The following is a 13,675-nucleotide window of genomic DNA, read 5'->3' as shown; positions in this document are numbered from 1 at the left end:
TGGTTCTCCCTGAAATGAAATGCCCACCGAGCATGTCTCACTTTAGTTTACCTCCATGTAACTCTCACATGTACAAGCTTATTTGGATCCTCTGAAAACCCAAATTCATTGCGCAAGTTGTTAATTGAAAGCAGAAAAAAAATACCCTTCATAGTTCATAGACAAATAATGCAGAGRTAACTGTGGTGTCGGGGCAGTAGGTGCTTGCGTAGCTTGTCCAATATCACTCTCTCTACTAGGTCCAGTGCTGCTTTGAATATTCAATATTCAGCCCTTATCCTGACTGCTACAGTTTCTGCTTGTCTGTCCCTCTAACTGCAGTGTTTCCTCTAGGAGAGGACACCCATTCGGTGGGGTGTACTGGGTGCACTATCTCAGCACCAAGATTGCAGATTTTCTTGGTAGTGCTGTGCCCTTTTTTTGTCCCCTTGATTTCAGGCCTRGAGTCATGGATGGTTAGTTGGCTTATTTAGCTTACCTTCCAGTAATCCCAAAGTCATTCAGCAGGGACYCCCCACTGACATGCTGCATTGAGAGGAACTAAACTGTATTTCTTTAAAAATAAAGCTGTTGGCAGTAAACCTAATAGGGTAAGGATTGTAGTTCAGAGCCCTTGATGTTACAGGCACAGAAAGCAGTATCATCAGTCCAGAAAGAAGAGGAAAGGGAATTAAAATGTTCTACGTGGTAAGGTGGAAAGATTTTTTAAAGAAAGTTAAGCTGAGTCAATAGTGTGTTGCAAACAGAAGCCCAGTGTGTTACTTAGCTGAGGCCTTACCAGAGAGGCACAAGAATCCAATCCAGGATGAACCAAGTTCAGTACCCTTTTGGCCAATTGCAGCACCTCTCATCCGAGACGCACTCAGTGCTCCACAAATGTCAAAGGCCAAAATCTTAATGCAGTTTACTGGAATGCAGCCAGGACTTGCTTTAATGAAGTCTTACTGTCTTCTACATTGAAGATGATACTTCAGTTTTGCAGAGAGCAAGGGAGAGGTTAAGTGGGACATGTAGGCCTCTGCAGACAGGGCTTAGAGCAGAACCTAATAGTCAAGTCTCCTTCTTCAAATACCTGTACATGGATTGTTGTGCCCCATCAAGCAATGCTGTGAATATGTCCCAGGAACAGGTGCCAACCCCCTGACCTCAGAGGGTCACTTGCCCTTCTGTAATATGAGCTCTAGCTGAGAAAGTACTCACAATCTTCCCCTGAATAGCCGATCACTGTGTCAGGCTCTGGTGCTCTGCCGAAGTCGTTCTCCGCCTGCACTTTGATCTCGTAGGGTACATAGATGGGTGTATTCCAGACAACGTGCCTTGGGGTCTTCACTGTCTCGTTGTACCAGCTCCCTCGGGGGTCCCTTCTTCTCCATCTCACGATGTACCTGAGGTTGGGCCCATAAGCTTGAGTTGCATTCAGAGGCTTAATAGACCAAAACAGAAAAAAGAAGGTGAGAGGGTGAAAGAGCAAAATGTGCTTTGCTACAAGTCTCTGAAAAGTTCAGCATCTGGCTCTTATTTCATGCTCCATCAGCAAATCACAAAGGAGGTCAATATTTTTGTTCCCAGAGTGAGACATACCTATTCCTTGCCCTCCAGATCAAGGGCAGAACCAAGAACCAAACCCACACGCCCTATGTTCCAGTCCATACTCCCACTGCAATTTCTATCCTCCCTACAGACTTTGGCTTATTTCTGGATGACACCTGCTGGTCTACAAAAAAAGCAAGAGCTAGTACGTGAGTATTATAATATCTGCTTAAGGAATCAGACTCTGTGAACATCCTCCCTAAACTGTATGAGTTATCTAGCATCTTCTCTTTGGCTTCCAGTCTCTCCCTCTCTCTCTCTCTCTCTCTCTCTCTCTCTCTCTCTCTCTCTCTCTCTCTCTCTTTTTTTTTTGATCTTATAGGCACTAACAGTGGCTACTCTCTTAGATGCTTTTTATCCCTTTTACAATCTTTAAGATTTTATGCTATTCTGCGTGGTACATCATGCATGCTAGAGAAGCTGAGTTCTCTATATCTTAGCATCTGTGCCTATAATGGTGAGATGCTAGGTGGCCATCAAGCATCAAAAAACACTCACCGTCCAGGTTATTTCCATGTTGTTTTTTTGGGTACCTGCTCCTTGAACTCCCGTTGGGTTAATTTCAGGGCCTGAAATTCAGATAGGAGGAAGGGGGAAGAGGCAGTTTATAATGCTGAAAAATGACTATTTGGGTAGTTAAAAAGCATTCACTGTGCAAGCCAAAAATACTGCCCAGACAATAGTTAATAGCCTGATTTTTCCAGAAGTTTTAAGTTCCCATTCAGGTTAATGGAACATGAGATTCTCAGCACTTTTGAAAATGAGGTCATTTATTTAGGCACCTTTCTTTTTCAAAATGTTGTCCTAAATCTTTAAAAGACACCCACTGTGAACCAACCCTAGGAGCTGAGTCTTATGCTTCTGAAATCTGAAATATGCAGAGTAACATCAGAAATCAATGCTAGATGCCAGTAGATATTAGAGAAATGTGTTTAAAATGGTTAAACTAAGAAATGCAGTAAATCTGCAAAGCTTCTTGCAAGTTCCTCATCCCAAGTATTCTGTAATATATGAAGCATTGGACATAGAAATTGAAGACCACGAGTCTTGCTCATGGACTGAGGCACTCTTTACTCCTGCATTGATCTAGGATCCTGGCCAGTTCTAGCAGCAGATGATGAATTAGTGATTTTTAGAACAAAATGTCTTCTGCTTTTAGCCACTATACGTTGAGGTTCTAATTTTCTGGGATACTTCTGAGCTTCCTGTGGTCAGAAGGGATGAAAGATTGTCTTTAGAAAGCTTACCCAGCAGTGGAATTGGGCCTTCCTTTAATAGATTCCATTGGAATGACCTTAGCATAAATCTTTGTTTGAATTTTGCTACTCTGCAGAATATCAATCATAGCATATGACTGCACGATCCAACTCATTCCCTCACCTGTATAAATCTGCTCTTGTTATAGGAGCTGTAATTGCACACTGCAGGTGAAGAGTCCAGCCCTACAGGCAGACCAGCGAGGTTGGTGGCCAGCTGCTAAGCACAAAGCCATGCCACCACGGCCAGCGGGACATGGTGGAAGGTACTCACGTGCCCCATTGGTCTGGTATCGTTCTGAGGGCATGCTGGGCAGACTGCTGCCCACGTCGTTCACGGCAATCACCCGGAACTGGTAGTTGACGTAAGGAGAGAGGCTCAGGACAGCTGAGTTCACACTCCCGGGATAGCTGGAGTGGTTATGCCATATGCCAGGTTGGAASCGATCCTCCTCAAACTGAACGATGTAGTCTAGGAGAGAGGGTTGAAATGCAAGATTAATGGCCTCAGCTCACTGCACTTCCAACCCGCAAGGAAAGCGTTCCCTCCACCTGCTAGAGGAAATGAGGCAGGAATACAGTCAAGGGGCACAGGCAGCTGACCTGTGATCGGGCTGTTGTTGTCATCGCCAGGTATCCATGTCAACCGCACACTCCTTTCAGCCAGRTCCGTCAGCTCCAAGTCACGGGGCCGGTCAGGTCGTTCTGTTGGCCGAATAACGACAGACGTTAGGTTCAGTTTGCCACGGGGTTTGGGAGCTCCAGTTCCCATCCCTTCTGAACGGGTGGTGAGGCCCTGGCACTCTTGGCCTAGACCAGTAGGTGGAGACATGTGGTCCGTAGTTCACTTCACATGTGCCATCAGCTGGCAGTCTCCTTCAGTTCTTGGTAGACCAGTGTACTTTTTAAACCCAAACATGCTCACAGACTAATTGTGCCTTGAGTCGCTCCCTGCTGTCTGTACACAGTGATGTTATCTGACTCAGTGGAATCATGACAGTGGCTTAGGAGGGGAATATATGATCTTAGAAAAAACCTACAAGTAACTGTGCAGGAAATAAATGCAAATAGATAGAACAGGAAGGAAAGAAAAACCTAAAGAAAAATATATACATAGTTAAATATACTCTRGGTACAACTCTGGTTTCTTTAGCTTGTCACTAACTATGTGCTCTTATAGACCCAGTTCATGCAATAACAGTACCAGTAACCCTTTCTTTCCAGGAAAAGGTGAAAGAGAAAGGGTGAAGAGATTCAACATTTTATTTTTTTCCTACTATCAGGGCTCACCATTTCCTGGTATGGGTAAGGTGATTCTTGCACTCAAGAGTCAGCACTGTGGCACACACAACCATGTGTTACAGGACCTTTCTACTCGTGGCCATCTGGATTGGCTTTCAAGGACAACTTGGACAGGACTTGGAAGCATCAGCTCCCAGCTTTTCCAACTGCTACACCTAGATTTTCTGTTAGAGTTGTTGGCAAGGCAAAACAAAATCAATTTACAAAATAAATTAAAATAAACAAAATGAATTAGTGCTGATTACCTTTAGGTAAGTCTCTCAAACGGTTAGCAGGGACTGCTGCAAGGTAAGACATTGATTGTTAATGGTGTTAGTTAAGTCATCAAGCTTGGGTGGTCACAGGAGCACCTGGTAAATACAAAGCTAMACACACACAGTTACAGATTTCAGAAGAAACTGATTCTGCTTGGGGACCAGTGTCAGAACGTCCTTCCCCCAGAGACCACCAGCCATCCTCTACACACCTTTCTTCATATTCCTTATATACTGCACAGGAGAAACATCTGCTTGCTATAGAGTTAATTAGCTATTAAGAGAAAAGGAAGGGAAATAAACTGAGTCTAGTCAAATTATTAGGGACAAAGAATTCATATTGCACTTCTGCTTCAGTGGGGCATTGTGGGTCTAAGCCAACATCACTGACAGCAAGGGGCATTTTTGTGAGTGGGAWCACTTCAACAAGGTTTCAGATGGCTGACGGCAGGGATGGATAAGCCTGTGCTTTGTAGGTAGATTTGACAGCATGCATAAAACCCATTCTCTGTACTCATTTAGATTTGTTGCTTTTTACACAGAGAAGGGGGAGCCTACAAGGCAAGGACTGGCTTACTCACCCTCTACTTTTCCACTGATGCTCAGCATCTAGAAATTCAATTAATTTCAACTGCAAACATAGGACTGTTGTCATAGAACTTCAGCGTTCCCATTTGGACACTTTATCTGTATTAACTACTTGGGTTTTGTCTCAAATGCAAATTTCCTTAGGCTCAAAATCAATTCCAGTGTCTGAGTGAGTCTAGGATTCAGCAGCATGTCTTGCGGAGTCCTGTAGAAACTGGACTATATTGCTCTGCCAGCATCTCACTGAGCATCCCTGCTTTAGAGGACAGTTCTGTGATCACAAATCACCTTTTCACGGTCTGACCTTGGTACTAAAGTCAGTCTGCTGCATTAAAAAGAAAGCACTTAGCTCTGTGTCAGTAAACTGGAAGAACAATTACCTAGCACAGTTAGGTAAGCTTTAGCAGAATCCTTGTCCAATTCAGTACTAGCTATACAGGTGTAGTCGCCTTGGTCCTTTTCAGCCACACCATATATTGTCAGACCATCATCTTCTTTCTTCATCCTTAAAGGGAAAAAAACAATAATTGCATAGCTCTGCATAACAGCATTAGACAGCAGGATTTGAGTCTAACTGTTCTCTGATAAAATACACCAAAAAAACCTAAAACAGAATGAGAATATGTTGCTGGTCTGAAGATTTTATCAGCCAAAGATGTAAGCTATTCTTGGAAATCTCATTTCCTAAGGAATCAGAGAATCTGCTCTGATATCTATCTGGAAATAATCACATTTTTAGGAAAATAGTCTGACTTTGGACTCACTTATGTCCCATGATCAAATCTCATTTCATGAGAAGACTGTCTGTCTATGGAAGGGAAATTACAACTGTACCGCTCACAGCAGATAAAGTTTAAGTTTGAAGTAGTTTGTTATTAGCCCATCAGAACATTCTAAAATATTTGCAAATAAAACCTGAGCTCAAAGTCTCGATTTACTGATAGGAAACTGTTAGTCAGTCTCTGTTCAAAGGAGCTAACATTAAAAGTAGCAGGAACAACAAACATTGCCTAAATGGGAACCATGTATTTGTCTAAATTATCCCTAGTRACTCCTGAAATGTTCAACAGAAAGGAAATAAATAAGAAGCTCTAGGAGCTTGGGCAAGACAAGATGTATGAAACCATGATGCACATACCTGTTTCCAATATAAAGTGGGGCATCATCTTTCAGCCAGGTGACTGTGAGTTTCAATGTCGGGTCATGCTTTATACGACAATGCAGGCGAGGCATGGAGCCCCTCTTCACCACTTGATCTTCTGGTCCTCTCACAATCCTAGTTGGATCTGTGTAGTCAGAAAGAAAGCATTAGATACCAAGCTGTAGGATCTAAGCTGGGGAATTCAACCAAGGATCGAGTAGAGCAGTATGACCTGGAACAGATAAGCACGCACATCAAATGAGAGAAGCCTGTMAAGCTCCTCATAGTCAATTGTCACTGATATACAAAAGTTTGCAGATAAGTTGGTGTCCTTAACAAGCCTTTAGGTCATAGTGACCTTATAAAAATGCCCAGTTTGAGTCAGCAAAAGAAGTTTGCCGAAAAAGGCAGGCCCAATAGAAACGTCAGAACATGTTTATTGCCATCAGTTAATTCTGATTTACACACCTGGTGTTTCTTTTTGCAATGCTTATGGCATCTCACAGTTCAATACTCACATTAATAAATACCCTCAATACCTACAGTAAGTCTTTCTACAGCTTCAGTATATCCAGCCTTGTTTTCAACATTAAAATCCATGAAAGCACAAAGGGAAACTCTGACATTTTCTATATTCTAAGCTCCAAAGTTTACAGTGCCTGTCCATTTGACAGACTGGTAGCATGCACAATTAACCCTCCCTTAACATAAGTGATTTTTCATGCTGTAACTTTTACAGCAGGCAAGAGTCTGATCTAGAGACCYAAGTGATCCTACCTTTGACCTCCAAGCGAACCTGGGCCTCTGCTTTACCCAGGATGTTGGTAGCGACACAAGTGTAGATGCCCTGGTCCTCTTTCCGAGCCATGTTCATTTCTAAGCTCCCGTTTTCATGTGCCTTGTAGTTTCCTCCATCCAGAGTGTTTCCCTGGCCATTCTTAAACCTCACAACGATACAAAGTACTATTTGTAAGGGAAGAAACAGCAGGAAACTGCATCGTGCTGCCCCCCTGAWGTGGGCAGAAATGCTGCTGTTCTTACCATCTGAGCGTGGGGATTGGGGAGCCAAAGAAGGGGCAGTCGAGACGGGTCCTGTTGTACTGAATGACTTTGATCAGCTGATTGCGAGGGGCTAGTATCCGTGGAGGCACATCTGCAAACAACAAAAATCACAGTCATTGACACAATAAAACAAAACAGTATGCAGAATGAKGCTTCATTTTCAGTCTTTTCATCCATCCTCCCTTTTTCTTTCAGTTCAGTGTTTGTTCACCCTGTCAAGGCTTTATACAGCTTCTCCGTTCTTTTTCACCTCTCCTTCCCTTTCTAGCCTCAGTACGTGAAACAACTTACGTCTTGGCACCAACAGGATGTGCTCACCTTGCTGGGCTTTGTGTGCCCTTTAAGTCTGCTGTAGCAGAGGACCTTTTGCAGGCTTTGCAGGAATATAAAAATGGACTTTTGACCCAAARCCCAATGCATAAGTCAGGTAGCTGTGTCCATTGGTCTGAGAATAGCTAACAACACACAGAAAGGCAAATAGGAAAAGCCTTCAAGGAAAACTTGAGTATACTTGAGATGTTCTTCTACAGGAGCAAAAGTAGGAGCCACCGTTCTGCAGCCAAAAGCATCTCATGAACTGAGTGCTTACTGGTTTCTTAAAGTCGCTTCTAGGCTGGCCTTTGAGAGAGGCTCTATCYGCGTGCAGAGTCCACAGCTCAGGGCTGACTGGTCGCAGTAAGAACTCACCCAGGACGCTGACGAAGGCGTTGGCGAGAAGGTACCCGTGCTCGTTGGAGGCGTTGCATTGGTACACGGCACTGCTGCCAATCTGGGTATCTCGAAATACAATGGTGTCTCCAGACACTTCACGGCTTGGGTTAGGGGGAGAAGCTTGAAAACACCAGAGAYGGAGAAGACGCTTTAGTAGGAAATTAAAATTTACAAGGCCCTAAATGCTATTACACATCTTTCCATCTCAACCTRGCCAAAAACAGATGCGGACACATGACCTGCCCCGACTACGTAGAAATGGTTCAGCTGGCCTCATCTCMAACAAGCAGGTGGTTTTCGTGCTGCAGCGCCTGGACACAGCACGTWCACCCACCAGCAGAACGTGGCACCCCACAACAGCTCTGGCTCTTGTGTTCAGACACTGCATCCTTGGCTACTTTGTCATAAAGAAGGTACAGACCTTTCCCRCAACTATGTACATTTTTTTTTAACATCTGTTTACAAAGTGTTAGAACAAGAATTTGTGGCATTCAGCTAGTGATAGCACTCCCTTTGCTTTCAACTTGTTTCTCCTTCCTGGCTGCACAGTGGGTGGCTGAGAGAGGCAAAGTGTAGGGGTCCAGGGCTGCGCAGACCGGGGAAGGCCGTCCATGCTTACCTTCTATAGGCTCTCCGTTCACCAGCCACTGTATTGTAGGCTTAGGGTTTCCATTGGCTCGACAAACCAGTCTGCCATCCTCTCCAGGGGCCAAAATTAGGTTTTGTGGTTCATCCAGCCAGTACGGAGCAGCTTTAAAATACATACGTGTAACAGTTATAAATGTAGCACCATTAGCTCCTCCATGATCTCCTCTCCACTGAGAGGGTCTATAGGCCAATCCTGCAAAGCATTCCCTGCCGAATGCYTACAGAGGTGGGCGAGAGAGCTTGTGCTCTGCCACAGCAATGCCTGCCCTTGTACGCTGGCAGGCTAGCACACTTGTGTTGAAGGACAAAAGTAGAGGACTTGCTGATGGTGCTGAGGGAAACCCTCCCAGCCAACCTCGGAACCAGACCCAGATGCCAGCTGCAGAGCAGGGCACACACCTACACAGCCGATGTCACTCCTTGGTGTCTCGGAGTGTTATGAACCAGGAGCAACTTCCCTGCCCACACACTGCTGAGCAAAGAGAATAACTCCTCTCTGATGGACCTTTTGGGGTCCAGGGAGAGCACAAAGTCTTTTTCCTCTCCACTCTTTGGCTTTGATCCTCTGTTTTACACACAAATGCAACTGTTTGTATCAGCAGAGCACTACTGAATCACAGCAGCTGAGGCCAACAGCTCCAACTGCTTTCAGGTCTGTTTAGACAAGAAGGAAACATTGCTGGATATAAAAGCACCCAGCTCATGCAGAAAGCCCAAGCCCCCTCTTTAAGACATGCTGCAACAACTAAGAGCAGTCCTTCGCATGCACACTCCCTCAGCTTCCAGTTAAAAAAGTAAAAAGATGGCAAGGTAAAGATGACGTACCCTTCACTCTCACTGAGATCGTGTGGCGGATGCTGCCCATCTTGTTCGATGCCAAGCAGAAATACTCCCCGGAGTCCTCCTCTGAGACGTTGGAGATGCGAAGGGCCTTGTTAAAGTTTTCCAGCTTGGTTTTGCCTGCTGGGAGCTCTCCTCCTTTCTTGTACCACATGATGTCTGGTGCTGGTCTAAGAAGAGGGGAGGAAATAAATGTCCTTGCAAGATGAAAGAAACGCTTTGAAGAAAACAACATCTATTCAGGCACTCAGTAGCCTTCAAACCMAGGGAGAAGGACTGACTGAATAGGTGGGACACCCTCCCTCCCTCCAGCACAGCCCCTCATCCAGGACCCTGAACATCGCCAGCTGATCGGGAGTGGATCATCACCCTGTGCCTGGCTGCGGAGCGGTCCGGGAGCGTCGGCATGCAGCCTCTCGCGTCGCACCCCCAGCAGTGCTGCGACTGGCTCTGCCCCCATCCTACCTCTAGGATAAATGATTTATCCTACCTCTAGGATAAATCATTGTGGAATTATCCATGGATTTTTGCCAGCAGGCAAAAGATAACTTGCTTCTCTGAACCTGCTGCAAAATTCAGTTTTCCTGCTTGCTTGCAAGCCCTTCTGCTCTCATCCTTCAAGTAGCTTATGAGAGTATAGTTCACATCAGCTAAAAAAAAAAGGAAGGGAATGCTCCCATTGCTAAGCAGAGGTTATTTCCCCTGGTTTCAGTGACTCCGCATCTCGGTCTGCAGCAGCCCAGCCGTGCCGTGGGGGTGCTGGCGACCGCCCTGCGCCCGCCTCGAGCCCGGTACGTACACTCCTGATGCAATGCACTCCAGCAGCAGGTCCACCCCCCGGAGCACCATCTGGCTGCTTGACGTCCCATACGGATACATGAAGCTGGGAGTCGTTTCCGTGACCCCTCGGGCTGCAATCAGCAGGAAAGAAAAACAAAAAAGTACAGTGCTTTTAACCTCTCCGCAGCAAGAGGGAGGCTCACCCGGGGCCAAGCACGCGCCGCTTCCCGGAGGAAGCTGGCGGGTTCCCGCGCGAGCTCGCAGCTGCAGGTAGGAAAGTGAATCCACCCAGAGAAGTCCGTGGGGAGCAGAAAGGGGCACTGGAAATGGAGAGGATTTGGGGCAGGCAGCAGATACAGACGAAAGATGAAAGAGGAGAGAAGGCTGGCAAAGGGAGCCGAGCCGCTCCGCTTCCTTTCCCCTCCCGCGCCTCTAGCAAAGAGCGCAGCACGGACCGGGCAGAGAGCGGCCGAAATCAAACGAGGCTCGGAAACGCTGATGGACAAAATGCTTAARAGAGGACAGACGTTACAGACACACGGGTGGAGGGAGGGTGTAACGTGGCACGCGAGCCGCYGCGGGGACCGCGGTGCCGTCCCGTGGTGGGTCCCGCGGCGCTGTCCACGCCGCCGCCGCCAGCTGCCGGACCTGGCGGGGCCAAAACGGCACCGGAGACGGCAGCGGCCGCAGCGCCCAACGCTGCAGCTGAGCAGGGAAGCGCGACGGGAGGCAACCGGGGGAAGACACAGGACAGCTGTCTACGAACACACGCAGCGRAGGGTCTCCTCGCAAAAAAGACCAGAATTAGTAACTATATCAGTGAGGACGGAAGGAGGTGAGATGGGCTTGAAAGCAGCAGTGGCGGCAGAGAGGGAGGTTACGAGATTAGGAAACGGAACCGAAATGCCGGGTTGGCAGCAGGTCGCTGCAAACGACGGCGTCTGGTCGGGCGGCGGAGCAGGAGCCGGAGCCGGAGCCGCGCTGCCGGGGGCGAGCGGGACGCGGGCATGCCCGCGCGGCTCCCGCGGCGCCGGGGCCGCCCGCCGCTCCTTGGGAAGCCTCTGCGCGAGGTTCGGTGCAGGAGGAAGGCTGAAAAGAAACGGGGGAAGAGAGAACGGAGGCYGTGTGCGGGGTCCGTGTTGGTCTGMTTCYGGAAAAGCTGCTGAGCAGGKCCCTCCRAGGAAGGAAAACCAAGAGGAGTTAAACCGTGCCCTTGAGCGGGCTCCGGAGCTGCCGGAGCCCAGCCACAACCCCCCGCGCAGCCTCCGCGGCGCCGGCCGGAGCGTTAGGCGGTTACTCGGTTAATGGATTACCGCGGCAGACGAGTCTCGGCCTTATCTCGAAGGGGCGGCCCGCCGGAGGACGCGCCCGGCCCGCTTGGCTCGGTCCGCCTGCTTCTGGAGAAGTTCTGCTTCCCGTTTAGCGCCAACGCAAACGCGCTGAAATTAGCTTACGGAAGCGGCGGCGGGCGTTAAGGGCAGCGTTTGCCATAGCTCCGGCCAGGCTCATGACGTTCGCCTTTCTCGCGTGATCAGGCGTGTGGGGTATTACTCTATACGTGAACACTGGCTTTTATTAGCCAGCAATTTGCTGTTTGAACGGGCTGCAGGTTTCCCTCCTGGGCTGAACCCATCTGCTCAGGAGCCCGGGGCATAAGTAGGAGGGAGAGAAGCAGCAGCGCAAGCCAAATTTTACCAGCCGTATATTAATGATGAAAATTAAAAACAAGGAAGATAAATTAGTATTCTATCCACTTGTTGAATAGACCTAACAACAGCACCGCACAGCTGAGGATCGTTTGCCTTAGTACAGCCCTACTAGTAAAATTTGGCTGTTCCTAATCGGGAGCCGCCAGAAGGCGTCTCGGGCAGGGGTAACATCCAGCATCGCGGCACCCGCAGCCGCGAGGCGCCGGTCAACTAGCAGCGTCTCGCTTATCTGTTTGGATGGGACAGAACTGGAAAAACAAATCCCACGGATATTTGTTTCTGCTGAAAAAGAGACTCTGCTTCCCGTATGTTGCTGCTGTTGCCTCCACCTCTACAAACCTGGGCTCGCTCGGCTCTCTATGCCCGAAAGAGACGCCTCTCGCCCCGGTGCAGCCGCCTGCCGCCCTCCCCAGGGCCCTGACCTGAGCTTTGGAAAAGTAAAACRGGCCTCAACTGGCAGCTCCTTCCTGCTTAACGGCAGGAGGAGGAGTGCGTGCGCCCGGAGAAAGCCCATCCGGGCTCTTCCTGTGCGACTGGCCAGCCTTAAACCGTCCTAGGCGTTTGCCAAAAATAAGAATAAAAGACAGCTTTCACTTCCATTTTAAACAAGATGAGAAACTTCTGGAGCTAGCAGAGAGTTCCCAGCTAATGAAACGTTCAACCCAATTAATCCTTTGAGATCGGTTTTCCTTCCTAATTGCAGAGCAGTTTGCCTAGGCAATTGAGCTTCCCYGGCTGCTGGGGCCTCCGGCGCCCGCGCCGAGCGGAGCCGGGGCGCGGGAATCCCTCGGACCGTCGCGCCAGCTCCCGCGGGCACCGTCCGTGCTCCCGCGGAGCCCGGCGGGGAGACGGGGGGGATCGCGGCCCCCGGCCGCGGGGGCTTCTCCTCCCCGCTCCCTCCCCGCGTGAGGAAGAGGGCTGGTACGCTGCAGCGGGGGCCCCGGCCGCACGGGCGAGCCAGATCACCCCGGGCAGAAACACCTCGCTAGCAAAAAAAGGATTTTTTTCACCAGTTCATTAATTATTAAGAATTTCCTGGTTTGCAGCTCACTTTCGCACAGTTCACTGAAGGGGTCTTGGATGGTTGATCAGAAACACAAAACATTCCCAGGACGTTAAGTAGCCGGTGTAGTGCAACTAGAAGGCAGCTTATTCTACGTATCTATGAACAGAAACAAGCCGAAGTCCATGAGCCTGTAGAAAAGATCCGATTTTCCTAACTGGGAGACTGTCCAGGAGCTTCGCTCTCCCTGTGCAAACGCCCAGAGCGGCAGGCAGAGGAGGCCAGAGAGGCCACGGAGCGAGTCGCCCGTCGCGCTGCGGACGGTCCTGCCAGGAGGGAGCASTTTCTTCTCGTCCGAGCGCGGCGATCACGGGGAGGAAAGGGAAACGCTCTCGCCGCGAGCACGGGACGGCCGCGCGCCCCGTAACCGCGGTGCCGACCCGCGGCCCCTCGCCCCCCTTTTCCCCCGTTCCTGCCCCATTTCTCAGGCCGTCCTGCCCCACGCTGCCGGAGCATTTTACGTGTGTCTTGAGGTTCACCACCTCAAGGCAGAACCTCAGGGCCTCGCAGCTCGTGCGCCAGCGTCCCCATCGCGGGCTGCCTGTSTGACAGCAGCGGGGAGGCGTTCCCAGCCGCCCAGCCCTTGGAGAAAYGCAAACGCCCCGGCCCAGGCCCTGCGTCATCCGGGCGGTCCGCGCTCCTCGCTGAACAAAGCGGCGTTTCTGTCACCGTGCGGCGGTGGCTTCACGTGACGCCGGTCCCCGCAGGCTCCAGCTGCCTCCTGACCGCTG

The 13,675-nt window shown here is 49.2% G+C and overlaps 1 protein-coding gene across 2 annotated transcripts in view; it reads right to left on the bottom strand.

The window, feature by feature from the left end:
* Positions 1-13,675, bottom strand: part of NFASC (neurofascin) — a 58,344-nt gene that overhangs the window by 34,422 nt on the left and 10,247 nt on the right. The window contains exons 7-19 of one of the 2 annotated variants that reach the window (XM_085300359.1): positions 10,192-10,303; positions 9,378-9,562; positions 8,524-8,655; positions 7,881-8,024; positions 7,173-7,284; positions 6,909-7,075; positions 6,129-6,276; positions 5,371-5,495; positions 4,394-4,429; positions 3,450-3,551; positions 3,121-3,318; positions 2,089-2,159; positions 1,201-1,423 (exon numbers count right to left, since the gene is read on the bottom strand). In XM_085300359.1, coding sequence (XP_085156485.1) covers positions 1,201-1,423; positions 2,089-2,159; positions 3,121-3,318; positions 3,450-3,551; positions 4,394-4,429; positions 5,371-5,495; positions 6,129-6,276; positions 6,909-7,075; positions 7,173-7,284; positions 7,881-8,024; positions 8,524-8,655; positions 9,378-9,562; positions 10,192-10,303 — 1,755 coding nt within the window. The remainder of the gene's footprint in view (positions 1-1,200; positions 1,424-2,088; positions 2,160-3,120; positions 3,319-3,449; positions 3,552-4,393; positions 4,430-5,370; positions 5,496-6,128; positions 6,277-6,908; positions 7,076-7,172; positions 7,285-7,880; positions 8,025-8,523; positions 8,656-9,377; positions 9,563-10,191; positions 10,304-13,675) is intronic. The other variant, XM_085300360.1, reaches the window with a different exon arrangement.

The sequence above is a fragment of the Rhea americana genome, unplaced genomic scaffold, assembly GCF_003343005.1.
Source record: "Rhea americana isolate MKP2758 unplaced genomic scaffold, rheAme1 scaffold_163, whole genome shotgun sequence".
NCBI lineage: Eukaryota > Metazoa > Chordata > Aves > Rheiformes > Rheidae > Rhea > Rhea americana.
This window is presented reverse-complemented; position numbering and strand designations above follow the sequence as displayed.